General features: G+C 48.7%; 3 protein-coding genes and 1 pseudogene across 7 annotated transcripts; 2 read left to right on the top strand and 2 right to left on the bottom strand.

Moving 5' to 3' along the window:
- Positions 1-4,779: 4,779 nt before the first annotated feature.
- Positions 4,780-8,135, bottom strand: LOC123183037 (uncharacterized). Of its 5 annotated transcripts, none has more exons than XR_006492401.1 (6): positions 7,901-8,135; positions 7,156-7,207; positions 6,995-7,065; positions 6,601-6,705; positions 5,821-5,983; positions 4,780-5,583 (listed from the first exon to the last, which is right to left on the bottom strand). XR_006492401.1 is itself a non-coding variant. In XM_044595762.1 (5 exons), the coding sequence occupies exons 1-5, from the start codon at positions 8,133-8,135 to the stop codon at positions 5,883-5,885; spliced, it is 564 nt and encodes a 187-aa protein (XP_044451697.1). In that variant the 3' UTR covers positions 4,780-5,882. The 5 variants fall into 5 exon arrangements, 2 of the variants coding, with proteins under 2 accessions (XP_044451697.1, XP_044451698.1); XR_006492403.1 differs by having other exon boundaries at positions 4,780-5,507; XR_006492404.1 differs by having other exon boundaries at positions 5,821-5,966.
- Positions 8,136-8,342: 207 nt separating this feature from the next.
- LOC123183036 (ribosomal L1 domain-containing protein 1) lies at positions 8,343-10,196 on the bottom strand. The gene has a single exon (XM_044595761.1). It carries the CDS (start codon positions 10,132-10,134, stop codon positions 8,731-8,733), a length of 1,404 nt encoding a protein of 467 aa, XP_044451696.1. The 5' UTR covers positions 10,135-10,196; the 3' UTR covers positions 8,343-8,730.
- A 68-nt stretch (positions 10,197-10,264) lies between these two features.
- On the top strand, positions 10,265-12,110 carry LOC123183038 (cytochrome c oxidase assembly protein COX19). The gene is made up of 5 exons (XM_044595764.1): positions 10,265-10,461; positions 10,589-10,654; positions 10,862-10,950; positions 11,031-11,128; positions 11,818-12,110. The coding sequence occupies exons 2-5, from the start codon at positions 10,645-10,647 to the stop codon at positions 11,939-11,941; spliced, it is 321 nt and encodes a 106-aa protein (XP_044451699.1). The 5' UTR covers positions 10,265-10,461; positions 10,589-10,644; the 3' UTR covers positions 11,942-12,110.
- A 1,912-nt stretch (positions 12,111-14,022) lies between these two features.
- On the top strand, positions 14,023-16,852 carry LOC123160837 (putative serpin-Z12; annotated as a pseudogene).
- Positions 16,853-20,915: the final 4,063 nt, after the last annotated feature.

The raw sequence follows: 20,915 nt of genomic DNA, 5'->3' as shown, positions 1-20,915 counted from the left end.
TTGATCTATGCCAACCCAACAAACACCTTCAGAGACACATGTAGAGCATCTTTATAATCACCCAGTTACGTTATGACGTTTGATAGCACACAAGGTGTTCCTCCGGTATTCGGGAGTTGCATAATCTCATAGTCAGAGAAATATGTATAAGTCATGAAGAAAGCAATAGCAATAAAACTTAATGATCATTATGCTAACCTAACGGATGGGTCTTGTCCATCACATCATTCTCCTAATGATGTGATCCCGTTCATCAAATGACAACACATGTCTATGGTTAGGAAACTTAACCATCTTTGATTAACGAGCTAGTCTAGTAAAGGCTTACTAGGGACACGGTGTTTTGTCTATGTATCCACACATGTATCAAGTTTCCAGTTAATACAATTCTAGCATTAATAATAAACATTTATCATAATATAAAAAATAAAAAATAACAACTTTATTATTGCCTTTAGGGCATATTTCTTTGCTCCCGCCATGCACGAGCTCCGGCTATCCAACACACGCACACATGAAGCAACATGCTGAAGCGATGGTTGGGACAACGTGGGCAAGGCCACAGACGCGGGTCGACCGTGATGCATTGGTTGTGTTTGTACTACGGGTGCTGGCCGATGATGCCATGAATACGTTTGTGCGGCGCGGGTGGAGTTCAGGTAGTGAGGTACTGGTACGCGCTGGGTGCGTGCAAGGATACGACCTCATGTGTTCTTGTAGACGTGTTTTTTTGCCACATCAGCCCCGACCAATGGGCCCCAATGGTTAGGTTTCCTATCAAAAACGTGATCAAATAGGGATCAGTCCAATGTGTGATGGTTGGACCCCCAAAGACAGTGTACCTTTATGCAATTATAACTCCATCAAAATAAATACTCCCATGTCCCAGCCATCCAACAGAGTAAACCAGTCGCACCAAAGCGATAGAACTGACAACACATAATAGCACCTCCGCGTGAAGCAACGATACCCCAAACATGCCTTTTTGTCCGAAGTGTTTGGGGTATCGTTGCTGGCTGAAGCGTTTGGGGTATCGTCGTTGGCTGGTCCTCGATCTTGCCAAGCTCGGCCCCGGTTTTTTCCACACTCAAGGACTGGTGGAACAGAAATGTTGAGGCTTTGGACTCGTCAAGGCGGAAGCATTTTGGCAAGGTGCTCATTTATGTGTTGTGGCATGTATGGAGGAAGAGGAATCAGAGGATTTTCCATAATGCCTCTCTATAGGTGTTAGATGTTGCTTACCTCGTCAAGGAGGACCTTGTCCAGTTGCGTTTAGCTATGGCAAATGGAATGTAATTTCTAGGGCTTTTTTGTCTTGTAAATATCGTTTGTACGCTTTTTTATTTTTTCCCCCTATCTATATGAAATCTGGCAGAGCGCCTGCCTTTTATCTAAATAAAACCCCCCAAAAATAAATCCCAGCCAGCCATGGAAGATGCTGCTCGAGCTAGGCAGTGAACTCTGACAAACCATTGTTGCGCTACTACTTGACATTTTCCATATGTACTACTATCTACTACTGGCATTCTCAAATCAACAAGCAAGACTTGAATCAATAAATTAAGAACATACAAGAGCTAACGTTAACCTATACTTGAATAAAGGACAAGGACATCAACTCATATCATCATCAAATTCACTCCCTCCCGCTCTTGGATGAAATTCATCAGAGTCACTGTCCTCATAATACAAGGGGCAAGATGTAATAAACTGATTCTCACCTAAATTGAACTTGTATTAATAAACTAAGCACTCTTTCCTTAGATATGTCAATACAGGTGATGAGAATGGGGCTTGGACTGATTGAGTTTGTTTTTCAGCTTGCTTGTCTGCATATTGTCTATTAGCTTCAAAGTTGAGTGGCCAATACCCTCGTGCTTGGAATAATTGAGCTCGTTCTTCGGCTTGTCTCCCCGCAAATTTTATATCACCTTTATGGTCGAGTGGATAAAATCCTCCAAGTATCTCCTGCCTAGATAGGAACATCAGAACTCTGCCTATGAAGAATTCTAACATGGTAGTGGTTCACACGTGTATGCAGTGGGGATGGATCCAAGGAGCAAGGGGCTCCTTTCTTGCAAGGGCATAGGTTTATTGCCCATGATATTGTAATGATAAGCTAATTAATTAATTAACTCTGACAATGACACAAACGAACTGCTCTGACAGTAGCTAGCTTAATTTACCTTTCATCTGATCGATAGTGTGTAAGGTCAGCCATATGAAGATTGTAACAAGGAACAAATACTTGTGGGACAATCACAAATGAATTTCTTCATGTTCAAGTGTGTATGCTGAGAAGTTGTTTGAACGAAATGAATTATTCACAAATTCTTGCTACAATTGTTTGCATAGTTCATTTTTCATTATAATCTCATAATCATGGTGGCATCCTCACCACCTCAAGGAGAAAGTACCAAATCCATCGGATACGGACAGATACATGCCACCAGTCTCAGGAGAGTTTCCAACAAAGCAATTATTAACTTACAAAAAGTTAGGACAAAATAAAGATGGACATACCCGCCAGCTGATTCAAGAGTGAGGTGTGTCATTCAGCGTTATTTGGCATTGGGGTCTCAAACTTAGATAAACCCTTACTTGTACCCCCAAGCTCACTACTATTCCCCTCATCCTTAGGTTGCAGGTGGGAGTGGATAATAGTGGGACTAAGTTATCCCATCCCACTTAAACTGTTTACTGGAATCCCGTGGGACACCACAAAATTTAAATGGGCTATCTTATTTAATCCATTGGGAACCCGCTAAACCCACTTTGCCCGCCCCCAACAGTTCTCTACCATGATCACACATCTGGTACTTCGCCGGAGCGCCAATCGACCGGGGAGGCGCGGCAAACTGACCGGCCTCAAGCGAAGTGCTTGACGTTTCTTGGGACTTCATGACGCAGCCCATGGCGCCCACAATGGATTTAGTTTTGCATGTCGTCGCCCACCTCAGACCTCCGTCTTCATCTTCGCCCTCCTCTCCTTCCTCCTCGCGATGGACGCCGCCACACCATCCAAGAATCCTAGGACGATTTCATGCGTCGGGTCGCCGTGGAAGGTGAAGAACTCGGTTTCCGCTGTCACCTCGTCGGCCGACCAGTTCGTGACGCCAGAGAAGATGAAGAAGACGGTGGCGGCCAGGGCGTCAGTTGCCGCCGATCTGGTGACGCCGGAGAAGACGTAGCCACGGCCGCTGCTGCAGAGGGGCCGCAGCGGCGCCGTCGTGGCACTGTCTGTCAAGTAGGTCCGGATGGCGGCACTCGAGCTGCAGCGGGTGGGCAGCAGCCCCGCGGCGGAGGTTGATGCAGGGGTGGACGCGCTCGAGTCTGTTGAGAGGGAGCTCGGCGTGGGCGCCGGCGCCAGCCGCTTCCCCGTCAAGCACATGCCCGAGGTCAAGCTGCCAGAGAGGCACCTGCCACAGATCTGGGATTTCAGTTTGACCTCCTGTTTACGCCCAGAAAAACTAGTCACGTTGTTAGAGTTTTGTCGAATATTATTGTACAAGGTAGGTTATGGTTGGACTTGATTTTAGACTGTGTGTAGACAGGATAGGAGTTGTGTCCTAATAGGACACTTGTATCCTAGGCCTTTCATATATAACGAGGGTAGACACACGATGTAATTTAAGCCAACATAATAGCACAGGCACGCGGGGGAGCCGGCGCGTGTGCCGGCGCCCGGGCGGCAAGAGTGCGGTATTGTAGCGGTGCCATGGGGAGGAGCGTCCGTGGTCATGCCCCGAGGATGTAGCCATAAAGATGAACCTCGTTAACAAATCTCGGTGTCGTGTTTATGTGATTGTTTGGTCCTCGGTAGATCGACGGAGTACCTCGGATTTATTCTAACACACGTCCTCTTAGTTTCAGATCGTCACCAGTCACCAGTCCAGTAAAACCAACATCAATCTGCGAGGATAACAAGAGCCAAGGTCCATATACACAAACTCTGTTCTATGGTGGGATTCTACCTGCGTACTCACTTAAAACCCACTTAACCCGACTATGCTTTGGCGGGCTGTCCGCTCACACCCACCAAACTGTAGTGGGATGTAGTGGGCTGAGATGGGACACCCACGAGCAGTCCCACCTGCAGCCTGACCTCCTCCACATGCTCTGGTGCCCTAATCAAAACAAGCACGATGATGTGTCAGCGACTATTATGATGAAGACAGTGGACATATATCTAGGATTTGTTGGCATTTTCTATTTTTTTCCATGAGAAAGACAGCGCAACAAATAGTTAATACATTGTGATTTCTGACGGATATTGCCACAAAGTTTGGAGACCAATTGTTTAGCGCAAATGTCTTTGTCTCGCATTGGAGAATTGAACTTATAAGAATGCGGTGTAAGTACTAGGTAATTGTGTGCTGCATGCAGTGCTGAACTCCGGTTCATAACTCGCCGATCAATGGATGGTGCTCTGTTTTTTTCTCTCCATGCTTCTTGACTAGGCAAGAATACCAAAATCTTGCAGCTTCGTCAGCGGTGGCCGGACCGGCCGGCCGCTGCCCTCCAGCCCAGTGGCAGCTTCGTCATCTGATCGGCATCGACGCTGTTATGTGATCCAAAGGATGTGTACAGTACAGGACCGAGTGAGCCTCGTCCTAGGGGTCCAACAGAGTGAGCACGTTGTTGACAAGGAGCGCGTCGGCCAATGTGGAGCTCCCTGCTTGCCTTGCTGACGGGGGTGGCTTGCTCGGTGGAGTAGAGTGACTGGTGGAGGCTGATCTTGGGGTCTTGAAGAATTTCATTGGAAACTTATCTGGGAGTGACATTAGTTCAGAAAGACACAGGTTAACAGGTTAAATGCACAAGCATGCAGCAGGATGGAGAGGGTTATTACGCACTAATGAATTGGTCAATCAAGCTAGATTGTGTGTAAATGAAAAAATGGCATATCCCTCAGAGTACTACTCTATGTTCCAGCAAAAGCACAGTTCTATGCAAGAGGCACAACACCAACGTCCCGGGACAATGTTACCCAGTTCACATAATGGACTCGATGCTACCTTCTTCATCAGAGAGAACTAACATACACAAGGACAGTGTTATCAGTCAGTACTATTTACCTTGCTACAAAAAAATCACAGGAAGAATGAGTGCAGGCTCCCCTAATCCCCACCATAAGTAACAAAGTAAAGAGAACAACGGGTATTGCCTTCACTAACTCAACTTATATAAATATACATCATCAGCTATCCTTCCTTCTTGGAAGAATGATCAGAAGCAGACGAGGATGCAGAGCTCGCCCAGGCCCTATCTTTCGACTTGCTTAACACAAGCACAACATGCCGCATCAGCAGTCCCTCGCACGGCGACAGGTAACTACTCTACATAGCAGAGCAATTTTCAACAACTCAATGATCGACAGCGGCTTTATCTTCCAAATCCAGATTAGTGTCGAGGATCCCTGGACCCAGAGAACTGTCCCTGATGTAATATTTTGGCCCATGCTACGAGATCGCCTCCCAGATATATTGGTTGCACAGGTGCACGACCTGTTAGCATCTCCAACAGCACAACGCCATAACTCTATGTCAGATTTCTCAGTGACCATCATGGTGTACGCATATTCTGATCAAATGACGAGAGCTGGATCAGCCCTTTGTACATCAGCAAACCAGTAAAAATTTCTGAATAAATGACAGTAAGGCAGGGCAAATCCATTGGAGCTGCTGAGCAAGGCAGGGCAAATCCATTGGACCAGTAAAACAGAACTACAGCATGCTCTTTCATAACTCACACGTAGAATGGAGCTCTTAACAACAATCTAGGATTCACTTACTGCTTGGTCAGCTGCGATGTACTTACAATGGTGCAAACTGGAAGGTGATCTTGCAGACGCAATGGTGCGGACTGACGATGTTCCATCATCACAATGTAGTTATTTGAAAGCCAAGTCTGGAGTTCTTGCTTGAAGAATTGAAGTTCTTTCTGATTGACAACTCATGCATTTCCTGTACTAACCAACAAACTGGAAGAAGTTCATATACAAATTTAATCGACAATCATGTACACTGGACACCCTATCGCCACATCAAGAAGTTTATTTCAGTATAAATCGGTAAAAAGATTGATCGAACCAACCATTATAGAAATGCTCTCATGTATCACCCGGCAAGTTTACTCTCTACACTATATCTTAGCTATTACTTCAGGTAATCAGTACCCAAGCAGACTAAGAAACAGGTGGGGTGGTAAATCCAAATTCAAAACGATGTATTATAGTGGTAGAGATATTGGTATACACAGAACAGCACACTGTAATGATCAAGTAGTGATTGTGTAGTTTTGTAGCACAAAAAGAATTGAACAACCTGGTGATCCAAGTCTGAAGCCAGAGGCTCAATACAGAACTTAAGAAATTTAGAACAGTAACATATAGTGGATTATTAGGTTCAAACATATAGTGGATTATTAGGTTCAGTCGCACAGGTCTGAGAATACAGGGAGTAGAAATATCTAATGTGAAGAAGTTTGAAGCTCCCCTCAAGCTGATTTTCCAATTGCATACCAATAGAGTTTAGGCTCTGTGGCCTGCCTGTGCTTGTGACGAGGCAAAGGAAGGAAGAGGATGTAAGAAGAACAAACCTCGACACACAAACGGAGCAGAGTAAGCAATCCATCGCCGCAGACAGAACGAAACCACAGGCGACCGAGAGGTTAGGGGGTCAGCGAGATCCAAATGGTAATTCACTGTATATGAAGAAAGTAACATTTTGTCAACAATATTTGGTCTCAACTCTGAAGTGATCCAGTAACAAAGAATATGCTAATGGCGAACTACCAAAATCTCTTATACCACTTGGATATTACAAGGAATAACCAGTGGTTGTACTACACACTTCACAAAAAATGGAAATATGGGCATATGCATCCAAACGACCATTGTTAGAAAGAAGCATATATACACATGCAAGTGGGCAAACGACGTACAAACAATTGCATGGATACAGGCGGACAGAGACGGAAAAAAGGTAACGACCTGATCCCATGGCGGCATTTCTGTCATCTGTGTCCTCTAAAGAAACGAGCGGGACTGCAGCAGCTAGCTCACTGGAAAAAGAATAGTCGCATCCAACTTAGATATAAGCACAGACGACACACGTGGACAGAAGAAGATCAAGGGCTAGAAGAATCACCAACCTGTAAACCCAGGCAGCAAGTTGCAGCAAGATCATCACCTGCAAGTAGGAAACTGGAGCACCAGAGCAGCCAGATTAGTAGAAAATCTAAGAGAAAGGAACTAAAATAATGAGCTCCAGAGAACAACGGTCAAGAAAAAATCAGTCTAGTTACTGGACGGAACTTTGCGTAAATTATTAGAACTGAAGAAATGGAAATAAATCTTCAGGATGTTCAATATATCATGTATGCCTCAAATAGTATAATAATGTAGAAGTAACTACAACCGAGAGGAGCACAACACACACCATAGGACAGAAGATGAGCTGCGACCAATCATCCAAAACCATGGACATCATAACTCAAATTAGTAGAAGCAGGACTCAAAATATGCAAATCCAAGTGTATCTGCGGTAGAAAGTAGGGCATAAAAAATAACACTACGGTTCCATGATGATCAGCCATAAATACTTGCTGATTGATGTTCTTACAATTCATAATACAAATGCATGCCTCATAAACATCTGTAAGTCATTATCTCAAAAAAGTACCTTTGGGTGGTGATACCCAGGGGATCCTTCATGGACAAGTGGAAGTCGAAACTACAAACAATTCAGAAAATCTAGACACAATTTAAGGAAGAAGGGAGAGACAAGGTCTACTATTATTTCACACTGTAATCTATATATCCATCTAAAATGATCTGCATTATAAGGCTAATTTAAAACTGAAGCAAGAAGCAGTTAAGATGAAAATGCATTAGAACCATTTTGACCCAATTGATGCATCAAGAAGTGTTCAGACTTCAGAGAACATGGAATCCGTTCTTCTCTGGGAGAAAAAAAGCTCTGCCGTTTCAGCAGCAGAGTCACCCCTTTCCTGCTGCACCGAAATAGACCAAGAGCTTCTGAAGAGAAGGGAATGGCAGAGTTAGGATCTCTGTCTCTATGGCGAGGCATTTCATTGAGCACAGGGATATGAAAGTCCAGCACACATTTCATCAAGTCACAAGTGATTGATCACCGTAATTAGATATCAAAGCATGAATCCTGTGTTATTCAAATTGGATAAGCACATGAAGTAAATAAAGTGTTGGTAAATCATTCTTTGGTCACAGATGTTGGATCATATAATAAGATGACTGTCAAAGATGAGACTACAGAATTTCACTTAGTTAGTATACCTGCTATCCAGAATCATCAAGAAGCTACTATTAAAGGGGTGCATTATTGAAGACAGACCAACACGTTCATAGTAGTATCAGACTAGCACAAAATTGTTGCATACCAGATGGGTTACAAAAGATGAAAAGAGAAACAGTTCCACCATAACTTTTACCCCAAAGCTTTATAAGCTACTAAAATCTGAAGAAACTACTCCAGACATTCCCCCGCACCCCCATATTACACTCAGCAGTATAATCTCAAGTGCAATCTCCTAATACAAAAAAAAAAAGCAGATACGGCAATGATTGCTTCTCACAGCTGACAGTAATCAGATTAACCAGCTTATCTATGCATACAACAAGCTTGGTCTCAATTCAAGAGATTGGCATTCAACTGACAAGCATCAACTTCAGGAAAAACAAGTACAACCTTATACCCTTGCCCTGGATCTCTTCATCTTATCACCACTTGATTTCTTTCCCCTGCTCTTCTTCTCTTCCTTGTCAGCTATAAGGGCAGCAGGAGTGCTTTCCCCATCAAAAAGGATTTCACCATCATCAGAATCACCCTTCATGCTCTTCTTCTTCTTCCCCTTATTCTTCTTGCTGCCAACATCCTCCACCTCCTCGGGTGCTTGCTTGCCCTTACTTTTCTTGTTGCTGGCTTCCTTGGTTTCACGCTGACTCTTCTTACCCTTCTTTTCTGCAGGGCTGGCATCATCCACCTCCTTGTCCAAAGCACGCTTCTTATCCTTGCCCTTCTTTGGGGTCTTCAGGTCCTCACCAGCAGAAAGCTCCTCTACCGAAGGAGCAGCCTCCTTCTTCCTCCTCTTCTCAGTCACCTCTGGGGCTTCTTCCATCACAGCATCTTCAGTCTGATCCTTCTTGTTCCTTTTCCTCTTGTACTTCAAACCTTCAGCTCCACCATTGGCATCTTTCAGCGCCTTCATCTTCTTGTCCTTGCGCTTGCTGCCAGTCCCAACTTCTGCAGCATCGATGACCTCTCCGGCACCAACTCCTGCTTCCAATCGCGCAACCGGAACCTCAATCTTCATGCCCAACTCCGGCACAACCTGGTAAATTGGCAGTGCAACCGAATCCACAGCCTTCAAATGCAGAGCCCTCACGTTTTCCCACTTCTTGGGCACCTTCTCCACGGCAGCCTCCACTGCCGCCATCACATTGTCAACGATCTCCTCCTCCTCCATGTCCAGCCTGCCCACCTTGATCCCCGAGCAGGTCCCGGTCCGCAGGTACAGGAAAGTGGAGCTGAGGACCTTGCGGACCTGCTCCGGCCAGCCAGCCCGGGTGAAGTCGACGGCGATGGGGGCCTTCTTGGTGGAGTAGAAGGATTTGCCGAGGAGGCGGGGCAGCATGGGGAGCAGGGCGCGGTCGGCGAGGAAGAGGTCGTAGGAGGCGGCGAAGCGGCGGCGCGACTCGTAGGGGCGGTAGTCGGTGCGCAGGGCGGAGAAGGGGACGACCTCCGAGACGGGCAGCTTGAGGGACCTGGCGGCGTCGAGGATGGCGGCGGCGGCGGGGGAGCCGGAGCCGGCGCGGTCGTCGGAGATGACGCAGACGGAGGCGGCCGAGTGGGCGACGACGGGGTGCGGGAGCGGGAGGAGGTGCGGCTTGGTGGTGGGCTTGGGCGGGACGCGGCGGAGCGAGAGCTGGAGCACGACGAGGTCGTCGCGCTCGTCGGCGAGCAAGTTCGGCGGCGCCTCCGCGGCGCGCTCGCGCATCCACTTGGTGAGGGACGCCACGGCGCTGGCCGCCGTCGCGCGCGGCACCTCGTGCGCCGCCTTGTCCTTCAGCTGCGGCTGCGTCGGCGGCGACATGGCGGCTGCGGCGGCGGTTTAGGGTTTAGCGTGGCGGCGGAAAGAGGAGAGGAGGAGGAGGAGCCTGGCCGCGAGACCCTATTATACGAGACCGCACCTTACGCGGCCATCCTTGGGCCCGCGGGAATGGCCCGGCCCAAACAGAAGGGCGTCGTAGTACCTGGGCCAGGTCGTAACCCCTCAAAAAAATAACAACTGGGCCAGCTCGTCCCACGCTGCTTCCTCTCCTTCCTCTCTCTCGCTGGCCGGCTCCGTCCGCCCGCGCCATCCCTCGCTCCGGCGTGCAGAATTTTGAAGGGGACCGCGCCGAAGCCACCGTTGTGACTTGTGAGTGTCTCCTCCCTCTCCTGGCGTCCTAAATTTCGGTAAATCTATGCATGACATTGGGCGCGCACTTGACCTGTTCGATGAAATGCCCGAACCTTGGTTGACTTGTGCCCTGTGTCACCTGCAGTATTTGGAGCATCGTGAGCTCCGGCATCAACGTCTCGATCCTCAAGTGCTTGGGAAATGAGTGCAGGTGAGGACGTGGCGTTCCGATTCATCTCCTATGCAATGCTCATGCCATGCATGTAGTAGGTTCATGCTCACTGTTGTTACATTTAGATATCTGGCGGTGGCCAACAACTTTGTGCTCCCTCAGCGTGTTACCCGTCATCTACCCCATCACCAACTTGGCATCATAGATCACACACCAGCCGCTGCATAACCTTGTGACTTCTCACAGGTGGCGCGTTTGGCGGAAACAGGGGAGCGAGGCCTGTACCTCCTGAAAAAGGTGTATTCCCCCTCGATCACTTGCATGAGTGCGACCTGGTAAGTTGCGACCGCTCTTGTTTTTCTCGTAGGGGTGTAATGTTTAGCAGGTGTTATATGAGAGTTGCCTGTTCAAACAGGAGAAGAAGGACTATCTTGCTTGCCTGAAGTCTACAGGAGCTCAGTCTGAAAAATGTCGGATGTTCTCGAAGAAATACTTGGAATGTAGGATGGAGAGGTTAGCATGCTTATTCCCTGTGTACTAATTTCAGAACTACTCTACGGTGGTAATGTAGTTGACTCGCCTGTTTTTATTTCGCACATCCACCAGGGTAATGATTTAGGGTGCACTTGCCTCGAAAGCAAACTTAATATTGACCTCACCAGGCAAGACAGGTGTTTGGCACTGAAACAAAAAATAATAATAACTTTGCCAAGCAAACTAGTATGCATGGGCAAGAAAATCTTGCCAAAGTAGAAACTACAGTTTATTTATTGCCGCAGCATGTTAACATCATGTCCTGAACCGTTTTTGGTAGTTGGGTGAGGAAACAGTTTATTGCTTCATTAACCTACAGCAAACCAAGCCTGGCCTCCGTACATGTTTGATTATTTGCCTCCTCTGGCACAACACATGTGTAATGTGCTGCATCCAGGTTTGTCTATTTGATGGTTGCGGGAAGCAACCAACAAATGTAACTACTTGTTTTAGCCTTCTAGGAGATGTTTAGTGCTTGCAGTAGTCGATATTTCTTATGAACGTTATAAGCTGAAGTTCTGACTTGCATTGGGAAGGGTTCTTACCAACTTTGACATCTGAAATTCACTGTTCAGGCTCATAAGCAAGATGCTTTTCATTTATTTATTTTGGTTTGACACTGCTCTATCTAGTAGGATTTCTAATCGCGATATTCTTGTGCAATCCAGGAACCTGATGGCAAAGCAAGATATGTCGGAGCTTGGGTTCAGCAACACAGACGTTGTGGTTACACCTTCTGAGAAGAACAACAAACTGGAGAGTCCAACAAGTGACTCAAAAGAGAAGAAATAGCTGTTCAACTTGCAAGTTCCTTATCTAATGGTTAATATCATTCGGTACTCCCAACACAAGTTTTAGGAAGTGCTGCCAGAAATTAAGGAGTACCTTCATCTTAAGGGCAAAAGAATAATCATGAGAGTATGTAATTTGTTGGATTGAGATTAAGCAGAAAGAAAAATCACAAATCCTTTTACTTACTAGTGTTATATCAACACAAAATTATTGTTGCTGAACCCTAATAATCATGAGTTATGCGGTGACCAGACCACCAACTGGTTCGAGAGCATTACTAAAATCAGCTTGTGACAGCACATGCCATTTGTGGCTGACTGTTTTTATAAGAACTATCTAAATTTTCTATGGCATGTATTTTCATCATAATAAAGTCTATATCCCCTAAAAGATGACACAGGCCTCTTCATGGTGGCTGGTACCGGAATTGTGTGTGCTAACTGCTTATAATTTTGTATCGAATGGAACATGTTGTCCCCGGGAAGCTTGGTCTGACAAAGCAAGCGTTGATTCCTTGTTAACATCGTCAAACTGTACAGAAGGTTTCTTTATATCAGTTCTTGTGCGAAATGCACAGTAGTCGCTACAGGATTCAGGCACACTTGTGTCCTTGTTTATTTGATCTGTTCCTTATTGTCTTCTAGGCATGTGGCACCAGAAATTTGTCGATCTTTTCCTAATTCCTTTTACTCCAGGGAGATACTTTTATTTATATATCTTACAAATGCCAGACTTGTCACCACCATTGTGGTTCTGCATTCTGCCCATGGTAGTCCACTCGGTTCTAGCCTTCTGAAAGACTGAAACCACTGTGTAGATGCAGTTAGCTTTGCCACTTGCCCTCCTATTGTGCTGCCGACTTTGGGCTACTCAACTGCGTTTTTTGCAATTCAGTAATGCAGGTTGTGTTGATATGCCATGCACTTTCCTCGGTGGCCAGTTTAGATTCTGTGAAAAAAGATACATGGACAGTAAATAATCGTAGCGAGTAAGGCCTTTATCTGAAGGTTTTCCAAGGACAGTAATTTAAACATACCTTTGCAACTCCATATATGCAGCACAGTATGATCTGGTCAACGTGCCTGTTGAAAAAGAGAGCAGTTTGTTGGCTGATAATTTGCTGACAAGGGAGTATACTCGCTCCAAAATTTGCTGACTAAGTTGCAATCTTTCCAGAAGCCGCTCCTCAAGTGAATTCAAATGACGCTTCAACTCTCGTGGCAGCCTCTGTATTATGATTTAAATGTTGATACGGACTTGACGTTCATTTTTAACAGATATACTTTACATCATGAGTTTTTTTCAGAAAACCCAATGGTAGCCCTCTGTTCCATAATTCTTGTCGTGGTTTTAGTTTAAAATTGAACTAAAACCACAGCAAGAATTATGCAACAGAAGGAGTACTCTGTTTTACCAATTCCATGTAGATGATGTCTATTCTAATGATGTGTTTCTAATCATACGAACATTGTTACACCAGATGACACTAGCATATGGCTCACTGTGTGACATGTTTCAGCAGATGGCACACAAGAAAATGTTGTTTTATCTACTATTTGTAGATGCTCATGCTAAGAAAAGAAATCATCTGTTCTTTTGTCATGTGATTCTGTATATATGCTAGTCAAGCAAGGTGCTGCAACCAATCACAACCAGAGTAGATGGGAAAAGATTCGTCAGAACACTGACGAATGGTTATACACTGTCTTTGAGTCTGTCATTGAAGAAACCAGTGCTTTTTCTACCTTTTTTTGGAAAAGGAGGTTAAAACCCCGGCCTCTGCATCTTTTTTTAAAAAAGAAGAAGGACCCCGGCCTCTGCATCTGGACGATGCATGCAGTCCAGATACCATGCATGGAGGCCCATTAATCCTGCCATCCGCACGGCAGAGGCCTACGCGGCGGGGCGCGATGCCAACTCCTCGAGCACCCCATTGCCCCAGCACATTCGCCCGAAGTGGGGGAGAAGATCGTGGAGGGCGCCGCCGTCGGTGTAGTTGTGTGACGCTAGGAACAAGCACTCGCCGTTGCTGGCGGCCGGGGTCAGTAACAAATGCCCGTAGCTCTGCCTTGCACTTTCCCATGGAAAGGGAGATCGAGGTGCCTGACCCCCAGCGGGACGGCGAGGACGAGCTCCTTCGGCAAGAGCCACTCTGCGGCACGCAGCTGGATCTGCGTGTGGTGCTGGGTTTGAGGGCGACGTGGATCTCCACGCGGACACCCGTTTAATCGCCAAAATGGTGTGTTGCCGTGCGTGCTTATGGTAATTTTTTTCAGACTCATGATTATAACTTACAAAGAAATAAAGAATAGTAAATCTAGTATAAATCATATACTAAGCTATCTAGTTTTTACTCCACTTATGACTCAATTTAATGAAATTCCTTGGTGAATCTTTCAAAGAAAATTATGCACTGAGATTAGGCCCTATATTTGGGTTTGGCACAGGGACCCCGGTTTTGCCGGCCCGGCCCTGAAAGAGATACAACAGTAAGTCTGAAGCCACCGTCTAGGCAACAACTGTCGCTACTCCTATCTAGTTGATGCAGGGATGCTGATAGTCTGGGCCTAATACCAAACATACCTCGCAGCCAAACCTAACATCTAAGACCTGAGGCCCCAACCAAGCCACTTGCCGGGTATGGGGCACACACTGGTCCGGCATGCTCTCAAGGCCGCCGCCACCAACTGCCAACACTCCATCTTCAGAGTTGTACCGACGCATCAACCTTGCCCAGTCTAGCTACCGTCGACGCCACCACGGCGCCAAACGGCACCACCTCCTTGCGCGCAAACTGCTGAGCACGTCGCGGTCGCTGCCGATACACCTCAGCACCATGCCGCCAAGTACCACTAGCCGACACAGCTTGATGTCTTTGGAAGATCTGTCGTGCGTAGCACCTGCCGAACAGGCATGACAAAGCGTAGCACCTGTTGGCCAGGCATGACTTGACATTTTTCATCGAAGCTCCGTGCAAGACGAAGCCGCTCCACCTCCTGCCTCTATCTTCTAGCGCTGCTCCACAAACGATGCTCCCAGGAGAGAAACGACACCGCAATGCCGCCATCGCCCGATCTGGAGGACCAGATCTTAGGGTTTCCCCCGGAGCGGTACGAGTGGGTCGACATATAGCCATCTTTATTAATTATTCAACAAAGGTCTGACATGAACATACATACCTCAAGCCACCCGAAGCCATCACTCACACCTACAAATTCGATAATGTGAAGTGCCCTTACTCCCCATATCTAAAACCGGTGTAATCGTCGGTCCATCTACATAACGTATCGGTACCTACAACCGGTGCAGCAAACCTAAAATGGATGGGAACTGGACTGAAAGGAAGGTGAACTAGCTTGATAGATCGGTGAGGTGCACTGGTGCAGTAAAGGTGCAGTAGCGACATGGATGGGTTGTCGCCCTTGTGGAAGGCCGTCGTCTGCTTGACATTGTTCGCCGCATGGCGGGCGCAGGTCGAATTCAGGGCAATGACTTCGCCATCGCGGCGCCCGCTTGACTGCGACCAGCGTTGCCCTTGCAGCGGCCAGAGCTACCTCCACGGCCCTTACCACCATGCCGAGACGGAACCACGCGACCCCATGCTTGCTTCAGGTGGCGACTATGTGCCCGTGGGGGCCGCGTCTACGCGGGCCGGAAGGCGTCGTGCCTGCCACTCACCAGGGAGGTCGCCGTAGAGGCGGCCGGCAGGGGAACCAACTTCATCGTCTCGCGGCTGTCCATCCACGCGGCGCTCGCGCTGGTGGCCGCCGGCACGCGGGGCGAGACGTGTGGCGAGCTCCTGGCGTTCCTCGGGTCGGCGTCGCTCGACGAGTTGCACGGCGCGCCGGCCACAGAGCTGGCGCGCAAGCTCAGCGGCCTGGCGCAGACGTCCTTCGCCTGCGGCGTGTGGGTCGACCGGAGGCAGGCGCAGGAGCCGGAGTTCGTGGCCACTGCCGCGTCAAGCTACGGCGGCACGGCGCCACCGCGGAACCCGTGGATTTCGTCCAGGGCGCCGAGCAGGCGAGGCGGCGAGTGAACGCCTTCGTGGAGGGCGCGACCAGCATGCGCATCCGCGACATCCTCCCTCCAGGATCGGTCGGCTCGTCCACGGTCGTCGTCCTCGCCAACGCGCTCTACTTCAAGGGGGCGTGGTTCCAGCCATTCGACCAGTCGGTGACCACCGTGCGCGTGCCGTTCATGACGACGGGCCGGTTCGAGTTCAAGCAGCACATCGCCGTCTACCCGGGCTTCAGGGCCCTCAAGCTGCCCTACCACAACGACGGCGACCACGCCGCCGCCGCATTCTACATGCTTCTCCTTCTCCCAGACGACGGCAGCGACCTCAGCCTCGCCGGTCTCTACGACAAGGCGGCCGCAGCGCCGGAGTTCATCAGGAGCCACGCGCCGGCGGAGCAGGTCCCGGTGGGGCGGTTCATGGTCCCCAAGTTCAAGTTCACGTTCGAGTTCGAGGCGTCGGCGGACATGCGGAAGCTGGGAGTCACCAGGGCTTTCCAGGGCGGCGACTTCTCCGGCATGGTGAGCGGCGGGAACGGGCTCTCCATCTCGGGGGTGTACCACAAGGCCACCATCGAGGTGGACGAGCTGGGCACCGTGGCCGCCGCAGCGACGGCCGTGTCCATCCCGCTGAGCTTGAGCGCACCACGGCCTCCGGTGGACTTCGTGGCGGATCGGCCGTTCCTATTCGCCATTGCCGAGGAGAAAACCGGCGGGGTGCTGTTCCTTGGCCATGTGGTCAATCCTCTCGCTGGCTAGATCTGGGACTGGGAGTGGCCGAGTGGGTATAAAGAATTCTGGTGCCATATACCATCCAACTTGAGAACTGCAATATTGTCCTCAGTATGACAAGATTTTTTTTTGTTGAGGAATCCAGTATGACAAGAATCATTTGAGTTACTTCAGCAAGTAGTTTTGGCCCCCCGTACAAGTACAAGAGCCAGATTTTTTGCTGGCTTCTGGAAGTACATAATAACTACTCCCTCTGTTCCATAATATAAGAGCATTTTCAACACTAGTGTAGTGTCAGAAACGCTCTTATATTATGGGACGGAGGGAGTAGTAGGTTTCTAAAAAGTAATTTTTGGTTGAGCTTTTAAAATAAGCTACGTAGGGATCATCTTTTATTCTAGAAGCCAAAAAAAGCCAAAAAAAACTGGTCCTAAATGGTTCGAGGCGACATATGATCTACTATACGACATATCGTGTGGAAGACGTGTTACTGGAATGATAAGTTATGTGCTGCATTCAGCTGGCGACATCGACCGATTTGAATCCATTGTCAATGGAAGCTTTCACTGCTGTTAGGCCCTGAAGCATATCTGACTGACGAAATCAACACTTCCTCTGTTTAGTCTGAGAAGATTTTGACACCTCCATCGAGTGCGCCATCTCCGACTCGCTTCTGTCGTCTGATTCCCATCCAACTGCTTACCGGTTCATCGAGGAGTTAAGGCGCTCCTCAGCCCTTCATCGTACATCGGACGGCTCCGCTGGATTCACCTGCCCTGTTTAAATTCCGACAACGAACTCTGCTTTTACTTTTCAAATCACATTTCCTTACTTTTACCAACTTTCCGGCTATATAAACCACGGATCTGAGCAGGTAGAACACATGTCCCTGTATCCGGGTATAAAGCCTAGCTGCCATGTTCTGGCTGGCGTGAAACGTGTATCATTAAGCGACTCAAACCACTCGTGATAGTCCTCGGATTTTTCTATTTCATGTTCAAATCCACTGGTAGTTCTTAGACAGACTAGTCGAGTCACTTCCCCATGATGTGATTTGTAAACCATATAAAAATAAAGTCAAATATTGACTAATCAAGCGCCAACTCGATCAAGGTGGTAAATACTTACATTTGTAACCAGCCATCCTTACTTGGCTAGCTTGCTAGCTAGGAGAAAATTTTCATGGTTTGTAAGTGAGATGGCAGGTCAATCTCCAACAACGGTGAGCAGGAGCCCCACGTTTGCCTATGCATATCCTTTGTCTCCAAATCAAGAACTGCACAAGCCCGATTGCGTACCCGCTATACAACCACGTCTCCGTTCCTCTTTCCGGATCCGTTAAGCTCAACTAGTACATCAGTCCCACCTTCAACAGGAAGGTCTGGGTACAATGGCCGCAGCTTCTCCTCTACGTCGATCACACTTTCCAGCACCCAACCACCAACACCACCTCCACCTGCTAGGACGGGGGGATGGTGTAGCCACATGGATATCTTGAACCCATCTAGAGTGATCAGTTTCAATACGTTCCCGTGTGACGACGTCGCCAATTGGAATTGGTTTCCACTGCAGTTGGTAGGTGGGAGCTTCACAAGTCCCGACATCCTCGTCCTGACGTCGTAGGAGAGGGTTTGTTTGCCGTGGTCTGCTAGCCAGTGGAGAACGCCGCCGTGGAGGACTGCGGGGCGGTTGTAGTCACGAATTGACCACCATAGAGAGTCAGGGTGGCTGTTGTCAGTAGTGAGGGTCCCCCAGGTACCAGAGGAAGATGTGGTGGTGTGTAATTTGATGCTCCTTAAAAGGTTGAGATCGAAGAAAAGCAACATGAAGGAGCAGCCGATGCCATCGCAACGTGACATGAAGGGTGAGAGGCGGTCATGGCAGAAGGACATGGTGGCAGGTGTGACTGGGTGGACCACAGTCAGGCGACGTTCATCATAGGTGGAGAGGTAGGCGAGGATGCAAGGAGCCGCCTCCAGGGCAACGCGATGGATAAAGGAAGGACTTAGAGCATCTCCAGCCGTTGGCCCCCCACGGGGCGCCTAAAATCGCCGCCTGGGGGTGACCCGGTGAAAAAAATGGGCCTGGGGGCAAGTTGGCCCCCAGTCGCCGCCCCCAGGGCCGGCCCCAGGCGTGGGGGAAAAAATTGTGTAGCAAATTTACGCAAAGTTTGGCTAAAACACGCCAAATTTCGGCAAACTTGGGCTTATATTCACGGATTTAAGTCGAGTAGTCGCCATTACATATAAAAACTAATAAAAAAAACTTGCTGAAGGCCGAGAAATCGCCGTCGTCGCCGCCATCATCGGCCTTCTCCTCCTTGACTCGGGCGCCCCTGCTGGACCCCTCCTCGGCTGGTGGCGGCGGCGGCGCGTCATCGCTGTCGTCGATGATGACGACTCCTCCTTCGTCGCGGCCTCGGCGGCGCTGCTCGAAGCGCCGCAGGGCGGCGTGCTGGCGCTCCGTCGCCATCTTGATGGAGTCCTGGCGTGCCCATTCAAGGGCCGCGTCGTCGTCGAGCTCGACCTCGCCGTGCTCCGTCTTCACCGACGCCAGCCCCGGCTCCGTCTTCACCGGCGCGAGCCCCGGCTCCGTCTTTGGCTTGACGAAGCACGGAGGAGGAGCCGACGAGGAGGCGCGCCGGCCGCCCTCGTTGATGACGATGCCGGCGCTGCGAGTGCGCCGACCGAGCGATGTCTCCGCCGCGGGCTCGGCCTTGACGCCGAGCAGCGTCGGAGTGCCGGAGGAGTGGGAGGAGGAGCGGGAGGAGGAAGAGGAGGAGGACGCGCCGAACCTCCTTGGCGCTGAAGGAAATATGCCCTAGAGGCAATAATAAAGTATTATTTATTTCCTTGTATCATGATAAATGTTTATTATTCATGCTAGAATTGTATTAACCGGAAACATAATACATGTGTGAATATATAGACAAACAGAGTGTCACTAGTATGCCTCTACTTGACTAGCTCGTTAATCAAAGATGGTTATGTTTCCTAGCCATAGACATAAGTTGTCATTTGATTAACGAGATCACTTCATTAGGAGAATGACGTGATTGACTTGACCCATTCCGTTAGCTTAGCACTCGATCGTTTAGTATGTTGCTATTGCTTTCTTCATGACTTATACATGTTCCTATGACTATGAGATTATGCAACTCCCGTTTACCGGAGGAACACTTTGTGTGCTACCAAACGTCACAACGTAAATGGGTGATTATAAAGGTGCTCTACAGGTGTCTCCAAAGGTACTTGTTGGGTTGGCGTATTTCGAGATTAGGATTTGTCACTCCAATTATCGGAGAGGTATCTCTGGGCCCACTCGGTAATGCACATCACTATAAGCCTTGCAAGCATTGTGACTAATGAGTTAGTTGCGGGATGATGTGTTACGGAACGAGTAAAGAGACTTGCCGGTAGCGAGATTGAACTAGGTATCGAGATATCGACGATCAAATCTCGGGCAAGTAACATACCGGTGACAAAGGGAACAACGTATGCTGTTATGCGGTCTGACCGATAAAGATCTTCGTAGAATATGTGGGAGCCAATATGGGCATCCAGGTCCCGCTATTGGTTATTGACCGGAGACGTGTCTCGGTCATGTCTACATAGTTCTCGAACCCGTAGGGTCCGCACGCTTAACGTTACGATGACAGTTTTATTGAGTTTTGATGTACCGAAGGAGATCGGAGTCCCGGATGAGATCGGGGATATGACGAGGAGTCTCGAAATGGTCGAGACGTAAAGATCGATATATTGGACGACTATATTCGGACTTCGGAAAGGTTCCGATTGATTCGGGTATTTTTCGGAGTACCGGAGAGTTACGGGAATTCGTATTGGGCCTTAATGGGCCATACGGGAAAGGAGAGAAAGGCCTCAAAAGGTGGCCGCACCCCTCCCCATGATCTGGTCCGAATTGGACTAGGGAAGGGGGGCGCCCCCTTCCTTCTTTCTCCTTCCCCCTTCCCTTCTCCTACTCCCACAAGGAAAGGAGGAGTCCTGGACTCCCCCTTTGGCGCGCCTCTCCCCTTGGCCGGCTGCCTCCCCCTTGCTCCTTTATATACGGGGGCAGGGGGGCACCCCAGAGACACAACAATTGATCCTTGAGATCTCTTAGCCGTGTGCGGTGCCCCCCTCCACCCAATTACACCTCGATAATACCGTTGCGGAGCTTAGGCGAAGCCCTGCGTCGGTGGAACATCATCATCGTCACCACGCCGTCG

The sequence above is a fragment of the Triticum aestivum genome, chromosome 1D (assembly GCF_018294505.1).
Source record: "Triticum aestivum cultivar Chinese Spring chromosome 1D, IWGSC CS RefSeq v2.1, whole genome shotgun sequence".
Classification (NCBI taxonomy): Eukaryota; Viridiplantae; Streptophyta; class Magnoliopsida; order Poales; family Poaceae; genus Triticum; species Triticum aestivum.
Note: the sequence above shows the minus strand (reverse complement) of the source record. Positions and strands in the feature narration are given on the sequence as shown.

Coding starts and splice junctions, on each gene's coding strand:
- LOC123183038 (XM_044595764.1), top strand. Junction 10,951..11,030: donor ACTTGCATGAGTGCGACCTG/GTAAGTTGCGAC, acceptor CTGTTCAAACAG/GAGAAGAAGGACTATCTTGC. Junction 11,129..11,817: donor TTGGAATGTAGGATGGAGAG/GTTAGCATGCTT, acceptor TGTGCAATCCAG/GAACCTGATGGCAAAGCAAG.
- LOC123183036 (XM_044595761.1), bottom strand. CDS start 10,134: ATGTCGCCGCCGACGCAGCCGCAGCTGAAGGACAAGGCGGCGCACGAG.
- LOC123183037 (XM_044595762.1), bottom strand. CDS start 8,135: ATGAAATGTGTGCTGGACTTTCATATCCCTGTGCTCAATGAAATGCCT. Junction 7,066..7,155: donor CTTGCTGCCTGGGTTTACAG/GTTGGTGATTCT, acceptor TTCTTTTTCCAG/TGAGCTAGCTGCTGCAGTCC. Junction 6,706..6,994: donor AAATGCCGCCATGGGATCAG/GTCGTTACCTTT, acceptor CTTCATATACAG/TGAATTACCATTTGGATCTC.